This window comes from Pristis pectinata, chromosome 2 (assembly GCF_009764475.1).
Source record: "Pristis pectinata isolate sPriPec2 chromosome 2, sPriPec2.1.pri, whole genome shotgun sequence".
In the NCBI taxonomy this organism is placed as follows: Eukaryota; Metazoa; Chordata; class Chondrichthyes; order Rhinopristiformes; family Pristidae; genus Pristis; species Pristis pectinata.
This window is the reverse complement of record NC_067406.1, coordinates 1,284,265-1,308,341: the sequence shown is the minus strand read 5'-3', so window position 1 is coordinate 1,308,341 and position 24,077 is coordinate 1,284,265. Positions and strand designations below refer to the sequence as shown.

Below are 24,077 nucleotides of genomic sequence, written 5' to 3'. Positions count from 1 at the left end.
TCGGGACCTCTGCCACCCAGAAGCCATGGGCAGCAGGCAGGGAGTCACGCACAACGTCGCCGCTGAAACCCAGACGTCCTCTCCATTCCCTGCCTGTTCATGCACTGCCCACCACCACGTCTGCTTCCAGCACATTCCTGTTACGTTGATGTCTCTGTTACAGAGGACGTAACTTTGAAGGGACCACTGCCGGGTTGGCGCCACTCAGCACCATTTGTCTGCCCGACGCATCTGGTGGAGTAAACCAGGTGAGCCCCCCTCCTCTCTGTTTCCCCAGTCATGGGGGCTTGGCCTATGCACTGGCCTCGGTCAACAGGACAGGTCAGAGTGTCTGAACAGCGATACTGTGGGTGCTGGTGCTGCCTGTGAGATGGGGCTCAGAGAACGAGGGGAAGCCTGGACTCAGAGAGTGAGGGGAAGCCTGGACTCAGAGAGTGAGGGGAAGCCTGGACTCAGAAAGTGAGGGGAAGCCTGGACTCAGAGAGTGAGGGGAAGCCTGGACGCAGAGAATGAGGGGAAGCCTGGGCTCAGGGAGCGAGGGGAAGCCTGGACTCAGGGAGCGAGGGGAAGCCTGGACTCAGGGAGAAAGGGGAAGCTGGTCATTTGCAGGAGTGTGGAAGGTCAGCCTGGTCTAAACCCAAGAGAGGGCAGACATGTTGTGACTGCTCACAGCTCTATGCAAATGCCCAAAGTACATCCATCTACTGGATTATACTCAGGATACTGCTTCTGCTTCCTCTCAGGACTCTGACTTGAACATCCTGCAAGTTTCTTCTACGGTTGCCCATGAGCTTGGACACAACCTTGGAATATCTCATGACACCAGGGAACGGAATTGTGTCTGCCCATCCAAGGCCAGCTGCATCATGGCAGAAGCACTGGGGTAGGAATGTTTCATCTTTGCAACTGGCTTTGGGGGCCCAAGTCTGTGAAATCTTTTAACTGTCGTAGAGGACACTGGGAAACTCAGGATAAGAGACGACAGGTTAGAAGCCAACATCAATGTCAACTCCATGTGCCATGGAACACAAGAAACTAGGAGGAGCAATAGACCACCAGGCCCCACCAGCCAGCCCGCCAATCCTTGGGCTGTTGTCTCTGGAGTGTCGGAGGCTGAAGGCGACCTGATAGAGGTTTCTGAAGTTATGAGAGGGTAGATAGCGCGGATGGTCAGCGTCCCTTTCCCAGGATAGAAATGTCAGGTACCAGTGGGCATGAGTTTAAGGTGAGGGGAAAGGTTAATGGAGGTTTACACAGAGGCTGGTGGGTCCCTGGAATGTGCTGCCGGGGCAGGCAGATACGATGGCCCACCGGCAGACCGGTGGGTCCCTGGAACGCGCTGCCGGGGCAGGCAGATACGATGGCCCACCGGCAGACCGGTGGGTCCCTGGAACGCGCTGCCGGGGCAGGCAGATACGATGGCCCACCGGCAGACCGGTGGGTCCCTGGAACGCGCTGCCGGGGCAGGCAGATACGATGGCCCACCGGCAGACCGGTGGGTCCCTGGAACGCGCTGCCGGGGCAGGCAGATACGATGGCAGGGTTTAAAAGGCATTGGGACAGTTATTGGGTATGTCCACATCTGACATGTGGGAGTCATTTCAAGGCCAGCTTGTCAGAATTAGGGGCCAACATTGTTCTTATGAGTAAGGAAGACAGGCTCAGGAATTCAGTCAAAATAAAGAAAGAAGATTATGCAAATTTCAGAGGCTGAAGTCAGACAGGGCCTTTGAAGAATATAAAGGAAGCAACAGAAAGTTCGACAGGGGGGTGGGATCCAAAGCACAGGTCAGGCAGATGGCAGGCTGAAAGTTGAGATTGAATTCATCAACAGTGAGGTCAGTAGATGCCAGGGAGCGAGGAAAGACCGAGGGATTAAATTGCATTTATTTCAATGCAAGAGGCCCGACAGGTGAGGTAGATGAACGCAGGGCGTGGAAAGCTACCTGGCACTGGGATATTTTAGCCATTACAGAAATACGGCTAAGGGAGGGACAGGACTGGCAGCTGGGTGTTCCAGGGTTCAGGTGCTACGGGTGGGAGAGAGGTGGAGGAAAGAGAGGAGGGGGAGTTGCACTTTTGATTTAGGAGAACATCACGGCAGTAGTCTGAGATAAAATTACTGAGGGATCGTCCAGTGAGACTTTATGGGTGGAACTGAGAAGTAAGAAGGGGAAGATCACCTTGGTGTAACGCGATTACAGCACCAGCGACCGGGGTTCAATTCCGGCCACTGTCTGTAAGGAGTTTGTACGTTCTCCCCGTGTCTGCGTGGGTTTCCTCCGGGTGCTCCGGTTTCCTCCCACATTTCAAAGACGTACGGGTTAGGAAGTTGTGGGCGTGCTATGTTGGCACCGGAAGCGTGACGACACTTGTGGGCTGCCCCAGAACACTCTACGCAAAAGATGCATTTCACTGTGTGTTTCGATGTACATGTAAAGATCTTAACCTTAATCTTAATAGTCAACAGGAATTCAAGGAACAAATATTCAGGGAGATTGCAGAAAGTTGTAAGATAGTAGGGTTGTCATAGTAGGGGATTTTAACCTTCCTCATATAGACTGGGACTGCCGTGGTGCATAGGGTATAGATGGGGTGGAATTAGTTAAATGTGTTCAGGGAGGTTTCCTCACACAATATATTGAAGGCCTGACCAGGGAGAGGGCAAAGCTCGACCGACTCTTGGGAAGTGGGTCAGGACAGCGGAGAAGTCCTGGAAGCAGAGGAAACAAATGTAGGAAGCAGAGGGTGGTGGTTGAAGGTCATTTCTCGGACCGGAGGCCGGTGACTGGTGGTGTGCCACAGGGATCGGTGTTGGGACCCTTGTTATTCATTATTTATATAAATTATTTGGATACAAATGCACAAGGTTTGATCATTAAGTTTGTGGATGACACAAAATCAGGAGGTGTAGTTGATAGTGAAGGAGGTTATCGTAGATCACAGGGGGATCTTGATCAGTTAGGGCAGTGGACCGAGGAGTGGCAAATGGATTTCAATACAGATAAGTGTGAGGTGATGCATTTTGGAGAGTCAAACCAGCGTAGGACTTGTACTGTGAATGGTGGGGCACCAGGGAGTGTAATGGAACAGAGGGAGCTAGCAGTACAAGTGCAGAGTTCGTTGAAAGTGGCGTCACAGGTCGTCAGGGTGTTGATAAAGGCGTTTAGCATGCTGGCCTCCATCAGCCAGGGCGCTGAGTACAGGAGCTGGGACATTATGTTGCAGTTGTACAAGTCGTTGGTGAGGCCGCACTTGGAGAACTGTGCACAGTCTTGGTCACCCTGTTATAGGAAAGACGTGATTAAACTGGAAAGAGCGCAGAGAAGATTTACAAGGATGTTGCCAGGACTCGAGGGCCTGAACTTCCTCTAAGGGCAGGCACGGTTAGCGTAACGCTATTACAGAGCCAGTGACCTGGGTCCAACTCCTGCCGCTGTCTGTAAGGAGTTTGTACGTTCTCCCCGTGTCTGTGTGGGTTTCCTCCGGGTGCTCCGGTTTCCTCCCACATTCCAGTTGACATACGGGTTAGGAAGTTGTGGGCATGCTATGTTGGCGCCGGAAGCGTGACGACACTTGCGGGCTGCCCCCAGAATATTCTACGCAAAAGATGTATTTCATTGTGTGTTTTGATGTACATGTGACTAATAAAGATATCTTTATCTTAATCTTAAACCAGGATAGGACATACACAGTGAATGACAGGGTGCCTGAGAGTGTTGTAGAACGGAGAGTCCTAGGGGTACAAGTACATGGTTCCCTGAAAGTGGAGACACAGGTAGACAGGGTGGTGAAGAAGGCGTTTGGCACGCTGGCCTTCATCAGTCAGGGCGTTGAGTTGGGACATCATGTCACAACTGCACAAGACACTTGTGAGACCACACTTGGAGTTGGCTGCCTGGGTACAGGAAAAGTGTCATTAAACTGGAGAGGGGGCGGAAAGGATTCACGAGGATGTGACCGGGACCGAAGGGTTGGAATGACAAGGAGAGGCTGCACGGGCCGGGACTGTTTCCCTGGAGCAAAGGAGGCTGAGGGGTGACCTTGTAGAGGTTTATAAATCATGAGGGGCAGAGGTAAGGTGAATGGTCACAGTTTTGAGTAGGGTCACAAGGACAAGTTTTTCACACAGAAGGTGGTGCATATATGGAAGGAGCTGCCAGACGGTTGTTGAGACGGGTACAATGACAATGGTTAATAGACCGTTGGACAGGTCCATGGATAGGAAAGGTTTCAAGGGATATGGGCAAACAGAGGGAAATGCGACTTGCATTAGTATAAATGAGATGGGCTGAAGGGCCTGTTTCCGTGCTATGACACACAGACAAGACCACACAGGTACACGTACACACAGGCACACCTGGCATGAGGCTGTGGAAGCAGAGGACGAGACTGCTGGGGCACTGACTGAGGCGGGGGTCCAGGTAAGGAAGGGGTGATGGCAGATGGACGTGTGTGAAGGGAGCGAGGAAGCTGCAATGTGTTTGGTAAACGAGCTGCAGACACCGGGATCTGATGAGGAAAGAAGGTGATACGTGAACCAGGTAACGGAGAAGTGGGGGGCAGATGGGACCAGGTGGAGGAGGGGGACGGACTGGGTGATGGGATGGGGGAGCTGAGGGAGTGTTTGGGGAAATGGGGATGTCAGATCCTGGGTAGATCAGAAGGAAAGAGAAAGGAGAACGGGGAGAGGACTGGGGGTGTGGGTTACCTGAAACTGGAAGATGCAATGTTCTTCCCATTGGGTTGTGGACCACCCAGGGGCCGTTCCTCTAGTGTGTGTTTGGCCTCACACTGGCAGTGGAGGAGGCCGAGGACAGACGAGTCGGTGTGGGAATGGAGTAAATATATTTTTAGATTTCACCGATGAAAACAGAAACCCCTTTGCCACTGTTCCCTGTGGGTCCTACAGGCACGATTACTCGTTTCCTATTTCGTCTGTTCTCTTCTGTTCGTCCCTTTAAATTGGTCAATGTATCTTTATCTGCAGTCTGGTTTTACCAACAAAATTCAGCAGCTGCAGCCGAGCCGACTTGACGAGAGGCCTGCTTCATGGAAAGGCGTACTGTCTCTTCAACATGCCCAAACTGAACAAACTGGTCGGAGGCCCGAAGTGTGGCAACATGTACTTGGAGAAAGGCGAGCAATGTGACTGTGGCAAGCCTAAGGTAAGAAGGGGCCAGCAGTGGAGAGCTGCTGGCGTGGAATCTGCTCCATAACCTGACAGGGTCCTGGGGCGGATGACAACTCGGGGAAGTCTGGGCACAGAACACATGCCAGGTGAGGCTGCACTGGCTACAGCAGCAAGTTCACGTCAAGGGTCGTTGTCAATGGCAACAGAGAGAGAATAAGGCCCTCAAAGACCAAAGTGGACATCTTTGTGTGGAGCTGCAGGAGGTGGGCGAGGTCCTCAACAAGTATTTTTACCATGGAGAAGGACATGAAGACTTCTGAACTTAAGATAGTTAATGGGGAGGTCGTGGGGATGGTCTGCATTACATCAGAGGAGGTACTGGATGTCTCAAAGTGTATGAAGGTAGATAAATCTCCAGGGCCTGATAGGTATATCCAAGAACACTGTGGGAAGCTAGAGAAGAAATGGCAGGAGCCCTGGCTGAGATATATGCATCATCATTAGCAATGGGTGAAGTGCCAGGAGACTGGAGGGTGGCTAACGTTGTGCCTTTATTGAAGAAGGGCTGCAAAGAAAAACCTTGAAACTATAGACAACAAGCCTAACGTCTGTGGTAGGGAAGTTACTAGAGGGGATTCTGAGGGATAAGATGTACAAGCATTTGGAAGGACAGGGATTGATTAGGGATAGTCAGCACGGCTTTTGTGTGTGGTAGATCAGGTGTTGCATTTTGGGAAGTCAAACCAGGGCAGGACTTTCACAGTGAACGGCAGGACCCTGGGGAGTGTTGTAGAACAGAGGGACCGAGGAGTACAAGTACATGGTTATATGAAAGTGGCGTCGCAGGTAGACAGGGTGATGAAGACCGCATTTTGCACGCTAGCCTTCATCAGTCAGGGCACTGAGTGTAGAAGTTGGAGGCCCGATCCACCACGAGGCCCAACCATCAGAGGCCGAGTCCTGAGGCCCGACTCAATGTGAGGCCTGACCATCGGAGGCCGAGTCCTGCGGCCTGATCCACCATGAGGCCCAACCGTCAGAGGCCGAGTCCCGAGGCCTGACCCAACGTGAGGCCCGACCTCCAGCAACACCTGATGCTGATGCCTGACGCCAGGGTCCCTCTGGGTCGGAAACCTGACCCTACAGAGCATGGCTTTGTGAGGGGTAGGTCGTTCCTTACGAGCCTGACTGAATTCTTTGAGGTTGTGACAAAGCACATTGATGAAGGTAGAGCAGTGGATGTGGTGTACGTGGATTTTAGTAAGGCATTTGATAAGGTTCCCCATGATAGGCTCAGTTGGGAGGCATGGGATCCAGGGAAACTTGTCTGCGTGGATTCAGAATTGGCTCGCCCATAGAAGACAGAGTGTGGTGGTAGATGGAGCATATTCTGCCTGGAGGTCGGTGACCAGTGGTGTTCTGCAGGGATCTGTTCTGGGACCCCTGCTCTTTGTAATAGTTTTTATAAATGACTTGGATGAGGATATGGAAGGATGGGTTATTAAGTTTGCTGCTGATACAAAGGTCGGTGGTGTTGTGGATAGTGTAGAAGGTTGCTGTAGATTACAACAGGATATTGATAGAATGCAGAGCTGGGCTGAGAAGTGGCAGATGGAGTTTAATCCGGAAAAGTGTGAAGTGATTCACTTTGGAAGGTCGAATTTGAAGGCAGAATACAAGGTTAATGACAGGACTCTTAGCAGTGTGGAGGAACAGAGGGATCTTGGTGTCTATGTCCATAGATCCCTCAAGGTTGCCACACAGGTCGATAGGGTTGGTAAGAAGGCGTATGGAGTGTTGGCCTTCTTTTGTTGGGATATTGAGTTCAAGAGCTGCGAGGTGATCTTGCAGCTCTATAGAACTCTGGTCAGACCACACTTGGAGTATTGTGTTCGGTTCTGGTCGCCTCATTATAGGAAGGATGTGGAAACTTTAGAGAGGGTGCAGAGGAGATTTACCAGGATGCTGTCTGGATTGGAGAGCATGTCTTATGAGGATAGGTTGAGTGAGCTAGGGATTTTCCTTTTTGGAGAGGAGGAGGATGAGAGGGGACTTGATAGAGGTGTACAAGATGATAAGAGGTATAGATCGAGTGGACAGTCAGAGACTTTTTCCCAGGGCGACAATGGCTAACACGAGGGGACATAACTTTAAGGTGATTGGAGGAAGGTATAAGGGGGATGTCAGGGGTAAGTTTTTTACACAGAGAGTGGTGGGTGCGTGGAACGAGCTGCCAGGGGTGCTGGCAGAGGCTGATACATTAGGGACATTTTAAAGAGACTCTTAGATAGACACATGAATGATAGAGAAATGGAGGGCTGTGTGGGAGGGAAGGGTTAGATCGATCTAACCATACAAGGTCAGCACAACATCATGGGACAAAGGGCCTGTACTGTGCTGTAATGTCCTATGTTCTATGTAACATTTAAGAGAGGTTTGGATAGGTACATGGATGGGAGGGGTTTGGAGGCGCAGGTAGATGAGACGAGGAGAAAGATCAGGTTGGCATGGCCTAGATGGGCCAAAGGGCCTGTTGCTGTGGCTCTAGTTGGAAATGGAATTACACATTGTGCATTCACCAGCAAACATCTCCACACCTCACCTGATAATGAAGCATTTGAAGACTGCTGTCCCGAGGACCCTGCCCGAGAACCACTGGTGTCCCGGGGATGCGATGATTTAACTCTGACAACCACAGCCATCTTCCTGTGTGAGGTCTGACTCCAACCACTGGAGGGTTTTTCCCTTGATGGCCTTTGTCGAAGTTTTACCAGGGTCCCTGATGCTGCCTTGATGTTGAGGGCAGGCACTCAGCTCACCCCTGCAAGTCAGTTCTTTGGCCCAAGGTCTGGTCCAGCAAACCCCCTTCCATCACTTTGCTGATAATCTGTTTTCAGTAATGTTCAATGAAGGATAAATATTGTCAGGAATTCTGAAGAAATCCGCTCAGTGCACTATGTCACTTCAGTAATGGTACCTTCCGTATGTTTTGCCTCTAGGAATGTTCGGATCCCTGCTGTGAGCCATCGACTTGTAGACTCAGACGTGGTGCAAAATGTTCATCTGTTGGTGCCTGCTGTAAGAAATGCAAAGTAAGGGCTCAGTGTGTCATCCTGAGGCACACAGAGGAAGTCTGGTTACAAGTCCGGTCTCAGGGAGCCGGTGATGCCATAGTTTAAACACTTTTGTTTGCACTTTGGGCCCGATCTCAGGACCTTTCCAGACAGAAGGGGTAAGGGTTTCTTTTCACAGTTGAGTTGAAGCCCTCCTCTCTCCGGACACTGACATACTCCATTGGTTGCTTATTTGATAACTCAATTGGCCCGATGCATCTTTGCCCTTACATGGCAGGGTTTTGGTGTTGTCACGTATCAGCAACAAAGGAAACACACCGACTCATGTACAAGTGTTAAAAACTATTTTATTAATAACTACTTACGATAATAAGGAAAATAAAAGTAAAAATGTTAGAATGTTAGAAGTAAAAATGTTAAATCTTAAACATTAACCCCAAAACTAAACTCGTCGTGTGTGTGTGTGGCAAATTCCCAAACTCCCCAAGTCCAGGAATGGTTCTCAAAGTTCAGTTCAGCAAGCCATAAGGTGAAACGTGAGCAAAGGCTTCTTCAACAACCACCGTTGTCTGAAGACAAAACATAGATGTAGAGAGAACATAGAGAGTAATTACAAAATCCAAATGTTCCACAAATGGAACCCAACAAAACCTCAATCACTGATGATCTCCATTCCTTTGTTCTGAAGTATCTGCCACATCGAAAAGCACTCGAGATGTGGCCGTCCACACAAATACCTGTTTCCTTCTACAGGTTAACAACAAAGTGGACTCCACCGGATTATTCCAAAAATCCATACATGGATTGTAGCGACAGACACCGTTACTGTTTATCATCCAGCGATACAGATCTCTCTCCCTCTCTCTCTCTGACTGACTGTGACTGACTGCTCCAAAAAACATCATCACGTCCTTATCTCCTGTTGTCGTAATCACGCCACACACACCCACACCCACACCCACACCCACACACCCACACACCCACACACACACCCACACACACACACACCACACCCACACCCACACACCCACACCCACACACCCACCCACACACCACACACCCACACACACACCCACACACACACACACCCACACACACACCCACACACACACACACACCCACACACACACCCACACACACACACACCCACACACACACTACTGTACTATGTCTTAAAGGGACATTCAACAATAGTAACTTAATCCGTAACAGTGTGCACACTATTCAGGTACGTATCCCTGAGATTCTGCATTGGTATTTCAGAGTGCCAGCAACACTGGTGATGTCAGTGTTTATTAGTGCTGAGTTGCCTTGAGAGCATCAAACCAAGCACATGAGGGAAGTGTTAACCTGTAGTGAAATGTGATTAGGATGATGGGTAAGGTAAACATTTGAAAATTCTCAGACCTTACTCTAATTTGCCCAGGGTGTGAGCAAACATCAATCCCTCTCATGCAGGGGCAAGCCACCCTCTCTGAAGAGATGCACTGGGCAACGCATTCTTTCAAGGTGTTTTCGTTTTAACTCCTTTTATTGTGTGGAGACCAGAATTAGTGGATCTCTGCTGGAAATGTCTGGATACATGAGTGTTTGCACTGCGCTGAGAGCGGATTGGGAGCTGCAGTATTCTCCCACTCCATCAAACCCACCCTCCTGCAGTCCCTGGCAATGGCCACTCCCTCCTGCTCCACACCAATATCTCTGCAGGAGATACTGGGAGTGGGGGCAAGGTTGAGACAAGAACCTTTACGTTGGAGTGGTGATGACCTGCAACTCTCTTCACATAAGATGACAGAAGCAGAAACAATGATTTCAAAACAAGATTGGATTGGCTCCTGAAGGGAATTAAACTGACAGGACCATGGGAAGAAGGCAGGAGAATGAGACGACAACTTGCTCTCCTAGGACACGGACTCAATGAGTCAAGTAGTCTCCTTCTGCTGTGTTGTGTCTAAGTGTTGGTGTTCATAAAGATCTGGGTGTCCTTGTACAAGATAAACAGGGGGTTAGCATTCAGGTACAATGAGTAATCAGGAAAGCATTGCTGAGGGGATGGGGTATAGATTGGCGTAAGGCCGTGAGGGTTAGAGAAATGAATGGTGGCTCAAAGACTGGTGTGCTGGAGGGGATCTGGTCCACAGGGGAGTGGCACTAGTGTTGGCAAAAGTGGGAGCTGCAGCATTCAGGCAGAACTGTGCAAGGACCAGTGTTCCAGCAAACTACACAACTCGGGAAGGAGAGAGGAGTTTCAACTAGATTGTGAGGTTAAGGGATCAATATGTCAGAGTTCTTTGAAGAAGTATCATGTGCTATGGATAATGGGGAACTGGTGTGTGTCATACATGTTCACCCATGACATCAGATCCACTTAGGTTTGGGGAAGACATTTGATAAGGTGCTGCATAGAACCATAGAACCATAGAACACTACAGCACAGAAAACAGGCCATTCGGCCCTTCTATTCTGTGCTGAAACGGTATCCGCTAGTCCCACTTACCTGCACCCAGTCCATAACTCTCCAGACCTCTCCCATCCATGTATCTATCCAATTTATTCTTAAAACTCAAGAGTGAGCCCGCATTTACTACATCAGATGGCAGCCTGTTCCATACTCCCACCACTCTTTGAGTGAAGAAGTTCCCCCTAATGTTCCCCCTAAGCCTTTCCCCTTTCACCCTAAAGCCATGTCCTCTCGTACTTATCTCTCCTAATCTAGGTGGAAAGAGCCTATTCGCATTTACTCTGTCTATACCCCTCATCATTTTGTAAACCTCTATCAAATCTCCCCTCATTCTTCTGCGCTCCAAGGAATAAAGTCCTAACCTGTTCAATCTTTCCCTGTTAACTCAACTGAAGACCCAGCAACAGTCTAGTAAATCTCCTCTGCACTCTTTCAATCTTACTGATATCCTTCCTATAGTTAGGTGACCAGAACTGTACACAATACTCCAAATTTGGCCTCACCAATGTCTTATACAACCTCACCAATAACATCCCAACTCCTATACTCAATACTTTGATTTATGAATGCCAGGATGCCAAAAGCCTTCTCTACAACCCTGTCTACCTGCGACGCCACTTTCAGGGAATTATGTATCTGAACTCCCAGATCCCTCTGTTCCTCCGCACTCCTCAGTGCCCTACCATTTACTGTGTATGTCCTCCCTTGATTTGTCCTTCCAAAATGCAACACCTCACACTTGTCTGCATTAAATCCCATCTGCCATTTTCTGGACCATTTTTCCATTTGGTCCCGATCTCTCTGCAAGCTTTGAAAGCCTTCCTCACTGCCCACTACACCTCCAATCTTAGTGTCATCTGCAAACTTACTAATCCAATTTACCACATTATCGTCTAGATCATTGATATAGACAACAAACAACAATGGCCCCAACACAGATCCCTGAGGCACACCACTAGTCACAGGCCTCCAATCTGAGAAACAACCATCCACAACCACTCTCTGTCTTCTCCCACTCAGCCAATTTCGAATCCAGTTTACAACCTTACCATGGATACCCACTGACTGAACCTTCTGAACTAATCTCCCATGTGGGACCTTGTCAAAGGCCTTACTAAAGTCCATGTAGACAACATCCACAGCCTTTCCTTCATCTACTTTCTTGGTAACCTCCTCAAAAAACTCTACAAGATTCATTAAACACGATCTTGCAACCAAGGTTATTGTAGGAAATAAAAACTGGTGATGTAGTGGTAACTTATTGGCATGGATCGAAGAGTAGCTGGCTAACAGGAAACAGAGTGTGGCTTAAATGGGTCTTTCCCTGGTTACAGAGAACATTGAACAGTACAGCACAGGAACAGGCCCTTCAGGATGTGCTGAGCTAATGAAACTACTGATGCCTAATTACACTACTCCCTTCTGCCCGCACATAGTCCACATCCCTCCATTCTGCACATCCATGTGCCTGTCTAAGAGCCTCTTAAATGCCTCTATCGTATCTGCCTCCACCACCACCCTGGCAGAACATTCCAGGCACCCACCACTCACTGTGTAAAAAACTTGCCCCACATATCCCTTCTGAACGTTCCCCCTCTCACCTTACATGCATGCCCTCTGGTGTTAGACATTTCAACCCTGGAAAAAAAGATACTGGCTGCCTACTCTATACCTCTCATAATTTTATAAACTTCTATCAGTCTCCCCTCAGCCTCCGCCGCTCCAGAGAAAACAACACAAGTTTGTCCAACCTCTCCTTATAGCTCATGCCCCCTAATCCACGCAGCATCCTGGTGAATCTCCTCTGCACCCTCTCTAAAGCCTCCACATCCTTTCTATAATGGGGTGACCAGAACTGAACACAATACTCTAGATGTGGCCAAACCAGAGTTTTATAAAGCTGCAACGTAACTTTCTGACTCTTGAACTTAATGCTTCAACTAATAAAGGCCAGCATGTCCTACACCTTCTTTACCACCCTATCAAGCTGTGCAGCAACCTTCAGGGACCCATCGACTTGGACCCCAAGATCCTGCTGTACATCAGCACTGTTGAGGGTCCTGCCGTGAACTGTGTACTTTGGCAAGATGTTATGTGGAGTGTGCAGCTTCAATCAGTGCTGAATACTCAACATTTTACAACTTACATAAATGACTTGGATGAACGCAATGAGGTATAGTTGCTAAATTTTCTGGAAACTTGCTAAATTTGGAATGTTAGTTATGCAGAGGACGTAGGGAGGTTACAGAGGGATATGGATAGGGTCAATGCAGAGGGATATGAATAGGGTCAATGCAGAGGGATATGGATAGAGTCAGTGAGAGGGCAGAGATCCAGAGTATAATGTAGGAAAATGGGACAGTCCATTAGGCTGGAAAATAAAAATGTGGCCTATTATCTAGGACAAGGGATGTAGGAGTACACTTAAGAGGGAAATCAGGAGGGCAAAAAGGGAACATGAGATAGTTTGGGCAAATAAGGTAATGGAGAATCCTAAGGGATTCTATAAGATATTAACAGCAAAAAGGTAACTCAGGAGAGAATAGGTCCCCTTAAGGATCATTGTGGTCATCTATGGTGGAGCCAGAGATGGGAGAGGACTTACAAGAATATTTCTCCTCTATATTTACTATCAAGAAGGCCATGGAAGCTGGGGAATTTCAGCATAGAGGTGTATGAAATCATGAATGCCATAGACAGGGTAAATGCACAATCCTTTTCCCTAGGAAGAGGGATCAACAGTGAGAAGGCACAGGTTTACGGTGAGAGGGAAAAGATTTAAAGGGAATCTGAGGGGCAACTTCTCTACACACTCACAGGGAGTGGTGGGTATATGGAACGAGCTGCCAGAGGAAGTGGTTGAAGCAGGTACAATAACAGGATTTAAAAGACATTTGGACAGGTACAGGGATAGGAAAGGTTTAGAGGGATGTGGGGATATGGGCCAAATGTGGGCATATGGGACCAGCTTAGAGAGGCGTTTGGTCAGCAGTTGGGCCAAAGGGCCTGTTTCCATTTTGTACAACTCGGCGAATCCATCCTGATGGTGAGACTTGACTGAAGTGCATAAGATCCTGAGTCGTCTTGACAAAACAAACATGGAGAGGATAATTTCCTCTTGAGAGACAATCTAGAATTTAAGTAGTCAAAAGCTACAAAATGTGGTTCCAACTACATCAGCATGGACTATGTCACAGTCAGAGAGAAAGAATATAAGAGGTCTAATGGAATGTTGCACTGTACAACGGGATGATAAAGGACAAGGTGCACCTCCACAGCTGTACTTCAGAAAAGAAATGTTGGCCTTGGAGTGTGTGCAAGGCAAAATTCACCAGCATGTTTCCAGAGCATCTGGTTTTACATTCTGGGGAGAGATTACAAAAACTAGGCTTATATTCCCCAGACTCTACAGGGACACAGGGTTATTTATTGAGGTTTTCAAGTTAATGAAGGGAATTGATTAAAGTTGATCTGAGGAAACTTTCTCTTCAGGAGTTGGGATGTTATGTTGAAGTGGTACAAGACACTTAGAGTATTGTGTGCAGTTCTGGTCACCCACTTACAGGAAAGATATCAATAAGCATGAAAGAGTGCAGAGAAAATTTACACGGATGTTGCCAGGACTTGAGGACCTGAGTTACAGGGAAAGGTTGAATAGGTTAGGACTTTATTGCCTGGAGTGCAGGAGGATGAGGGGAGATCTTACAGAGGTATACAAAATTATGAGGGGTATAGATAGGGTGAATGCATGCCGGCTTTTTCCCTTCAGGTTGGGTGAGACTAGAACCAGAGGACATAGGTTTAGGGTGAAAGGTGAAATATTTGAGGGGAACCTGAGGGGGGAACTACCTCACTCAGAGGGTGGTGCGAGTGTGGAACGAGCTGCCAGCAGAAGTGGTGGTTGTAACATTTAAGAGAAGTTTGGATAGGTACATGGATGGGAGGAGTGTGGAGGGATATGGTGTGGGTGCAGGTAGATGGGACTAGGCAGAAGATCAGGTTGGCATGGACTAGATGGGCTGAAGGGCCTGTTTCTGTGCTGAAGTACTCTATAACTCTATGACTCTTCTAATTAGTTGTAACCTCAAAATCAGAGCCAGGCCATTCAGGAGTGAAGTTTGGAAATAACTTGGCACACAATTGATGGTAGAAAATTGTCATTCCCTTCCCCAAAAATCACTAAAACATAATTCAATTTGTGACTTAAAATCAAACATTGGTACCTTTTTGCTGGACAAGGCTACAAAACGATAAGATATCGTCAGATGGACACAGTTATCATCTAGCACAGTAGAGTGTGAAGCTGATGGGGACTGGGAATAGTTAGAGTCACAGATTTTATACACCTTTATAAGGTCGCACCTCATTCTCCTGCACTCCGAGGAATAAAGTCCTAGCCTGCCCAGCCTCTCCCTATAACTCAGGCCCTCAAGATCTAGCAACATCCTTGTAAATCTCCTCTGCGCTCTTCCCAGCTTAATGGCATCTTACCTACAGCAGGGCAACCAAAACTGAACAGGATATTCCTGGTGTGGCCTCACCAACAACCGTATAACCGCAACGTAACATCCTAACTTCCATACTCGATACCCTGACCGATGAAGGCCAGTGTGCGAAAAGCTGCCTTCACCACCCTGGCTACCTGTGACCCCACTTTTAGGGAACTATATACCTGTACCCCTCGGTACCTCTGTTCTACACACTCCCCAGGACCCTGCCATTCACTCTAGAAATAAAGCAATATTTGATAACTGTACCACATGAACAGGCAGGGAATGGAGGGATATGAATCGTGTGCAGGCAGATGGGTTTAGTTTAATTTGACACCATGCTTGGCACAGACACCATGGGCCAAAGGGCCTGTTTCCATGCTGTACTGTTCTATACTCCATTCCAGCTGGTATGGAAAATGCTCTGCCCAAGACTGCAAGAAATTGCAGAGAGTTGTGGACACAGCTCAGTCCATCACGGAAAGCAGCCTCCCCTCTGTGGACTCTACACTTCTTGCTGCCTCGGGAATGCAGCCAGCATTATAAAAGACTGCACTCACCCTGGACAAGCTTCTCCCCCCTCCCATCGGGCAGAAGATACAAAAGTCTAAAAGCACGTCCCACCAAGCTCAAGGACAGCTTCTATCCCGCTCTTGAATGCACCCCTTGTACGTTAATGATGAACTCTTGGCCTCACAAGCTACCTGGTCATGGCCTTGCACCTTGTTGTCTGCCTGCACTGCACTTTCTCTGTAGTTGTAGCACTTTATTCTGCATTCTGTTATTGCTTCCCCTTGTACTAATGTTTTAAAACGATCTGTATGGAGGGCTCTCACGGTATCTTCGTACTTGTGACAATAATAAGAAACCAAACCAGTTGTACTCCCACTCTGTGACCTGCTGCACCGTTAGAATGAGGCCAATAAAAGCTTGAGCAAGGGCACCTCACCTGCCGTCTGGGCACGTTGCAGCTTCTGGACTCAGGATTGAATTCTGCAACTTCAGGTAACTTGATTTCTCTCCATCAGTGAGAGTGGCTCAGCTGCTTTGTTTATTTTTCCTTTTATCCTCTGGGAGTGGAGGACGTGACTATCCAGATCTGCCGGGCGTGTCTTCCGCTCTGCATTTCACAACTCCTGCATTCTTTACCGATATTCCCACTCTCTAACAGTATTGACAGGATAAGCTTGTTTACTCCACTGTTACCTGTGTCTTACCCTCTCAGAGACATTGCCCACCCTGTCCTCCCTGCAGCTTAACGAGCCTCCTTTTTCTCCTTCCCAACCCTCAGATGCTGCCTGACTTGCTGAGTATTTTCTGTTTCTATCTTACAACCTCAGCCTTGTGCATCATGTTCTTTCTGTTGCGGAAAAGGTGGACGTCGCGGAGGGATTGTCTACGGAGTCTCTGTGGGTGGAGGTTAGGAACAGGAAGGGGCTGATAACTTTACTGGGTGTTTTTTATAGGCCACCCAATAGTGACAGGGTTATTGAGGAGCAGATAGGGAAGCAGATCCTAGAAAGGTGTGAGAATAACAGTTGTTGTGATGGGAGATTTTAATTTCCCAAACATCGATTGGCATCTCCAGACAGTGAGGGGTTTAGATGGGGTGAAGTTTGTTAGGTGTGTTCAGGAAGGGTTCTTGACACAGTATGTAGATAGACCTACAAGAGGAGAGGCTGTGCTTGATTTGATATTGGGAAATGAACCTGGTCAGGTGTCAGATCTCCCAGTGGATGAACATTTTGGTGATAGTGATCATAATTCTATCTCCTTTACTTTAGCACTGGAGAGAAATAGGAACAGACAGGCTAGAAAGGTGTTTACTTGGAGTAAAGGGAATTATGAGGCTCTCAGGCAGGAATTTGGAAGATTAAATTGGGAACAGATGTTCTCTGGGAAAAGTACAGAAGATATGTGGCAAATATTCTGGGGGTATTTGTGTGGAGCTCTGCACAGACATGTTCCGATGAGCCAGGGGAGTCATGATAGGAAACAGGAACCGTGGTGTACAAAGGCTATAATAAATCTAGTTAAAAGGAAAAGAAAAGCTTACAAAAGGTTCAAAGAGCTAGGTAATGTTAGAGATCTGGACGAGTAAAAGGTTAAAGGGAAGGAACTTAAGAAAGATTAGGAGAGCCAGAAGGGGACATGAGAAGACCTTGGCGGGCAGGATTAAGGAAAACCCCAAGGCGTTCTACAAGTATGTGAAGAGTAAGAGAATGAGATGCGAAAGGATAGGGCCTATCAAGTGCAGCAGTGGGAAAGTGTGTATGGATCCGGAAGAAATAGCAGAGGTACTTAATGAATACTTTACGTCAGTATTCACCACAGAAAAAGATCTGGGGGATTGTAGTGGGGACTTGCAGCGGCCTGAAAAGCTTGAGCATGTAGATATTAGAAAAGATGTGGTGCTGAAACTTTTGGAAAGCATCAAGTTAGATAAGTCGCCAGGACCGGATGGGATGTACCCCAGGTTGCTGTGGGAGGTGAGGGAGGAGATTGCGGAGCCTCTAACGATGATCTTTGCATTGTCGATGGATACGGGAGAGGTTCCAGAAGATTGGAGAGTTGCGGATGTTGTTCCCTTATTCAAGAAAGGGAGTAGAGATAGCCCAGGTAATTATAGACCGGTGAGTCTTACCTCAGTGGTTGGTAAGCTGATGGAGAAGATCCTGAGAGTCAGGATTTATGAACATCTGGAGAGGTATAATATGATTAGGAATAGTCAGCATGGCTTTGTCAAGGGCAGGTCCTGCCTTACGAGCCTGATTGAATTTTTTAAGGATGTGACTAAGCACATTGATGAAGGGAGAGCAGTAGATGTAGTGTATATGGATTTCAGCAAGGCGTTTGATAAGGTACCCCATGCAAGGCTTACGGAGAAGGTGAGGAGACATGGGATCCAAGGGGACATTGCAGTGTGGATCCAGAACTGGCTGGCCCACAGAAGGCAAAGAGTGGTTGTTGAAGGGTCGTATTCTGAGTGGAGGTCGGTGACCAGTGATGTACCTCAGGGATCTGTACTGGGACCCTTACTCTTTGTGATTTTTATAAATGACCTGGATGAGGAAGTGGAGGGGTGGGTTAGTAAGTTTGCGGATGACACGAAGGTTGGGGGTGTTGTGGATAGTTTGGAGGGCTGTCAGAGGTTACAGAGGGACATAGATAGGATGCAGAGTTGGGCTGAGAAGTGGCAGATGCAGTTCAACCCAGATAAGTGTGAAGTGGTCCATTTTGGTAGGTCAAATATGTTGGCGGAATATAGTCTTAATGGTAGGACTCTTGGCAGTGTGGAGGATCAGAGGGATCTTGGGGTCCAAGTCCATAGGATGCTCAAAGCAGCTGCGCAGGTTGACTCTGTGGTTAAGAAGGCATATGATGTATTGTCCTTCATCAATCGGGGAATTGAATTTAGGAGCCAAGAGGTATTGTTGCAGCTGTATAGGTCCCTGGTCAGACCCTACTTGGAGTACTGTGCTCAGTTCTGGTTGCCTCACTACAGGAAGGATGTGGAAACCATAGAAAAGGTGCAGAGGAGATTTACAAGGATGCTGCCTGGAATGCAGAGCATTCCTTATGAAAGCAGGTTGAGGGAACTTGGCCATTTCTTCTTGGAGAGATGGAGGATGAGGGGGGACCTGATAGAGGTGTATAAGATGATGAGAGGTATTGATCGGGTAGATAGTCAGAGGCTTTTGCCCAGGGCTGAATTGGTGGCCACAAGAGGACGTAGGTTTAAGGTGCTGGGGAGTAGATATAGAGGAGATGTCAGGGGTAAGTTTTTTACTCAGAGAGTGGTGAGTGTGTGGAATGGGCTGCCGGCAGCGGTGGTGGAGGCAGATACGATAGGGTCTTTTAAGAGACTGTTAGATATGTACATGGAGCTGAGTAAAATAGAGGGCTATGGGTAAGCCTAGTAATTTCTAGGGTAGGGACATGTTCGGCACAGCTCTGTGGGCCGAAGGGCCTGAATTGTGCTGTAGTTTTTCTGTGTTTCTATGTTTCTCCCAGACACAGCAGATATAACACACCAGGACCTACACATTCAACCCCTGGCTCCCACTCCCCTGCTTCCCTGATGACCATCTCATTACTGTCGTTTTTCTCCAGTTTCTCCCAGCAGGAACAGTCTGCAGACCAAAGCGGGGAGAATGTGACTTGCCAGAGTTCTGCACAGGCCGATCCCAGGACTGCCCTGACAATCACTACGTGAAAGATGGCCACACGTGCAGTAATGGAAACTTGTACTGCAGCCAGGGAACTTGCCAGTCTGCAGATCGGCAATGCCAGGAGATCTGGGGTGCCGGTGAGTAGCAGCTTCCAGCAGACACCATTTTATGGCAGCACCGTCCCATCCCCACGGCGGTAGGTGTTTGTCCAACACATGAACGTGATCGGATGGATAGCCTGAGCCTTAAAGCACTCACGACACCCTGCAAATCCTGGATCGGGAGGGTGAGAGGTTGCAGGAGTGGAGTGACCTACCCCACTGTGACAGGGTCAGGACTGGCCCCGGTTACAGCTGCTCTGAGCTGCTTATAAAGGGCGGCTGGAGAAATTAAAGCTCATCCCATGCACACTGTGTGGACGCGTGCCAGGAAGGGGAATGGGATCACAGATCCTGGGTGGGTGGGCAAGTGGTTGTTGGCTGTAATTTAGCCAGTCTTTCATTCCTGCACTGCACACTTCCTGTTATCGGTCACACGTTCTCCTGCCGTCCCTTTTCCTCACTGCAGAATGGGAGCTGGCACATGTATATTGTAAATATTAACGCAGCCTGTTTCTGCTGTCGAATCTGTTAGTGTCCCACTTTCTCTCTGACAGACCATGAGATGTAGGAGCAGAATTAGGCCATTCAGCCCATTCAGTTTGCTCCACTATTCATGGCTGATCTTTCTCTTTCTCATTCTCATTCCCATTCTCCCGACAGGCTCCAAGTCTGCCGAAAGAAACTGCTATGAAGTTATAAATCAGCAAGGAAATGAGTTTGGGAACTGTGGGCAGAACAAAGATAACAACTACATGAGATGCCAGGATGGGTATGTTTTGTACAAAATCCAGCTTTGTTTGCACCTGCCAGTCTTAATACAGCAACTAAAACCTGAGGCAGATGATAGATTTGTGGCATTTTTCTCTGAATTAACACTGAAAAAATTGGTATTCATCTGTCATAGCATCAGAGCGAGCTGAACCAATGGCATGAGGTCTTCCAGAGTGCCTCAATGATAGCACAGAGCCGCTCGAACCTGTGGGATCTTGGGGTTCAGGTCCACAGCTCCCTGATAGTGGCCACACAAGTAGGCAGAGTGGTAAAGAAGGTGAGCAACACGCTTGCCTTTGTCGATCAGGTAGTTGAGTGTAAGAGTCAGGAAATCATGTTGCAGCTCTATAAAACTTCAGGCTGCATTTGGGGTATTTCCTTGGAACATCTCCTTTGAACTTTCCCCTCTCACCTTAAATGCACGTGCCCTAGTATTTGACATTTCTACCCTGGGATAAAGATTCTGACGTCTATCCTATCTATGCCTTTCACAATTTTATAAACTCAATCACATCTCTTCCACTCCCCGCACTTTTCCTCCTGTCAGACAGAACCCAGAGAGGGTTCCCTTGGTCCTGGCCTCTCTCCCCACCAGCCTACATATCCAGCACATCATCCTTCGCCATTCCATTTCCGCCAGTTGCAATGTCGTCCCACCACGATCACATCTTCCCCTCCTCACCCATTGCTGATTCACTCATCCCTCCTCACCCATCCCTCCCCCTCCCCCTCCCCAGGCACTTTCTCCTGCAACTGGAGGAGGGGTAACACCTGTCCCTACACCTCCCTCACCATCCAGGGCCCTAAACAGCCCTTCCAGGTGAGGCAGCGATTCACCTGCACCTCCCCCAACCTTGCCTATTGCATTCGGTGCTCTGGATGTGGTCTCCTCTACAGTGGGGAGACCAAGAACGTGCACTGTGTCTGCCATGGTCCCCTGGAGCTCCTCGTTGCTAGCCATTTTAATTCTCCTCGCCATCCCCACACCGACATGTCGACAGCTCCCTCCACTGCCAGGGTGAGGCTGAACACAAACTGCTCCGCCTTCCTTCCCCATCATATCCCACCATCTGCAGCCTCCGCCTCCCAGCCCCTCACTACTTCCACCCTTCTCTTCCTCCCCTTGGCCTTCTGCCAGTCACCACTTGTCACCTGGATCCACCTATCACATGGAGTCGTACATACATACATCACAGAAACAGGCCCTTCGGCCCAACTGGTCCATGTCAACCAAAATTCCCTTCTAACCTACACCTACTTGTCTGTGTTTGGCCCATATCCTGCCAGGTCTTGCCCTGCCACCCCCTCACCTCTTCATACTGGCTATCTCCCCTCTACTCTTTCAGTGCATTTCCCTCCACAGACGCTGCCTGACCGACTGAGCTCTTCCAGCAGCTTGTTTTAGTTCAACATTCCATTCACTTTGCTGAGTCTGATCCTGGAACTCCTTACCCAACAGGACTACGAGAGCACCCTCAATCTTAGGAATACACATGTACAGAGAGGCAGCTCCCCACCACCTCGCCAAGGCCTGTTGACAATCAGCAGTAAATGCTGACCTTGCAAGGAAAAGCAATATCCCACGAATGAATAATTAAAATCATTATGCTTTTTGCCTGCTATCCAATAAATCCCAGATTTTTCCTCACAGCCACTCTTTTCTTTTGTGTATTTATCTAATTTTCCAAATATTGGATTCTAAGTTGTTTGTCTCCCGGCAGGGATGAAATGTGTGGAAAAATCCAGTGTAAGGTTGGAAAAGGAGCTACATTCCCAGGAGGAAACACCAAGATTGTAACTAGCTCCATTGTTTTCCACGGCGTGAAGTATGAATGCTGGGCGGTACTTAATTCCCTAAGTGATGCCAGTAGTCCAGACTGGGTTAAACAAGGGACCAAGTGTGGAGATAACAAGGTAACCAATAACTGGTACTGTTAAAGTGTCCCGTGCAGACTCACACACTGCAATCTTAGAGTCCATATTGTCACTTCCCAGCTTCACGCTACACTTAAGGCCGCATATCATTATTTTTGTGTGAGAAATTTTGTGTTTACTCTGTGTGAGGTTAATCATTTTGAAAAGTCAAACCAGCGTAGGCTATGAATGGCAGGGCACTGGGGAGTGTAATGGAACAGAGGGACCCTGGAGTACAAGTGCAGAGTTCGTTGAAAGCAGCATCACAGGTAGAGAGGTTGGTGAAAAAGGTGTTTAGCATGCTGGCCTTCATCAGTCAGGGAATTGAATATAAGAGTTGGGACATTATGTTGCAGTTGTACAAGTCGTTGCTGAGGCCACACTTGGAGAACTGTCTACAGTTTTGGTCGCCCTGTTATAGGAAAGACGCGGTTAAACCATGGAACCATAGAAACATAGAACCATACAGCACAAAACAGGCCCTTCAGCCCACCATGTCGTGCCGTCCATCAGACCACCCTCACACTATCTAACCCCTTCCTCCCGCATATCCCCCCATCCCACACTCCTCCATATGCCTATCCAACAAACTCTTGAACCTGTCCAATGTATCTGCCTCCACCACCACCCCAGGCAGTGCATTCCATGCACCAACCACTCTCTGGGTGAAAAACCTCCCTCTGACATCTCCCCTGAACCTCCCACCCATAACCTTAAAGCCATGCTCCCTCGTCTTGAGCATTGGTGCCCTGGGAAGGAGGCGCTGACTGTCTACTCTATCTATTCCTCTCAATATTTTATATACCTCTATCATGTCTCCTCTCATCCTCCTCCTTTCCAGTGAATAAAGCCCTAGCACCTTAAGCCTCTCCTCATATTCAATACCCTCCAATCCAGGCAGCATCCTGGTAAATCTCCTCTGCACCCTCTCCAACACCTCCACATCTTTCCTATAATGAGGCGAACAGAACTGAACACAGTACTCTAAGTGTGATCTAACTAGAGTTTTGTAAAGCTGCATCATAACCTCGCGGCTCTTAAACTCAATCCCGTGACTTATGAAAGCCAACATCCCATATGCCTTCTTAACTGCTCTTTCCACCTGTGAGGCAACTTTCAGTGAACTGTGAATATGAACCCCCAGATCCCTCTGCTCCTCTACACTGCCAAGTACCTTGCCATTTACCCAGTACTCTGCCCTGGAGTTTGTCCTTCCAAAGTGTACCACCTCACACTTCTCCGGATTGAACTCCATCTGCCACTTGTCAGCCCAGCTCTGCATCCTATCAATATCCCTCTGTAAGCTCCGACAGCCCTCCACACTATCCACAACACCGCCGATCTTAGTGTCGTCCGCAAATTTACTAACCCAGCCTTCCACCGCCTCATCTAAGTCATTAATAAATATCACAAAAAGTAGAGGTCCCGGAGCCGATCCCTGCGGGACACCACTAGTCACTGCCCTCCAATCCGAGGGCACTCCTTCCACCACAACCCTCTGCTTTCTACAGGTAAGCCAATTCCTAATCCACACAGCCAAACTTCCTTGGATCCCTTGGCCTCTGACCTTCTGAAGAAGCCTACCATGAGGAACATCAAATGCCTTACTAAAATCCATATGGACCATATCCACCTCACTACCCTCATCAATCTTCCTCGTCACCTCCTCAAAGAACTCTATCTGGCTTGTGAGACAAGATCTTCCCTTCACAAAGCCATGCTGGCTGTCCCTAATCAGTTCATTATTCTCCAGGTGTTCATAGATCCTATCCCTTAGAATCCTTTCTAACAGCTTACCCACCACAGACGTAAGACTCACCGGTCTATAATTCCCTGGACTATTCCTATTACCTTTTTTGAACAAGGGAACAACATTCGCCACCCTCCAATCCTCCAGCACCATCCCCGTGGACAACGAGGACTCAAAGATCCTTAACAGTGGTTCAACAATCTCCTCCCT

General features: G+C 48.3%; 2 protein-coding genes across 3 annotated transcripts in view; one reads left to right on the top strand and one right to left on the bottom strand.

Annotated features, from left to right (window-relative positions):
* Positions 1-24,077, bottom strand: part of LOC127567459 (uncharacterized) — a 453,787-nt gene that overhangs the window by 394,838 nt on the left and 34,872 nt on the right. The gene's annotated exons all lie outside the window — the stretch shown is intronic.
* Positions 1-24,077, top strand: part of LOC127579796 (disintegrin and metalloproteinase domain-containing protein 12-like) — a 78,440-nt gene that overhangs the window by 41,861 nt on the left and 12,502 nt on the right. Inside the window, exons 12-18 of the mRNA XM_052032738.1 lie at positions 164-248; positions 744-883; positions 4,991-5,168; positions 8,134-8,226; positions 19,273-19,468; positions 20,093-20,201; positions 21,925-22,117. Of these exons, the coding sequence (XP_051888698.1) occupies positions 164-248; positions 744-883; positions 4,991-5,168; positions 8,134-8,226; positions 19,273-19,468; positions 20,093-20,201; positions 21,925-22,117 (994 nt within the window). The remainder of the gene's footprint in view (positions 1-163; positions 249-743; positions 884-4,990; positions 5,169-8,133; positions 8,227-19,272; positions 19,469-20,092; positions 20,202-21,924; positions 22,118-24,077) is intronic.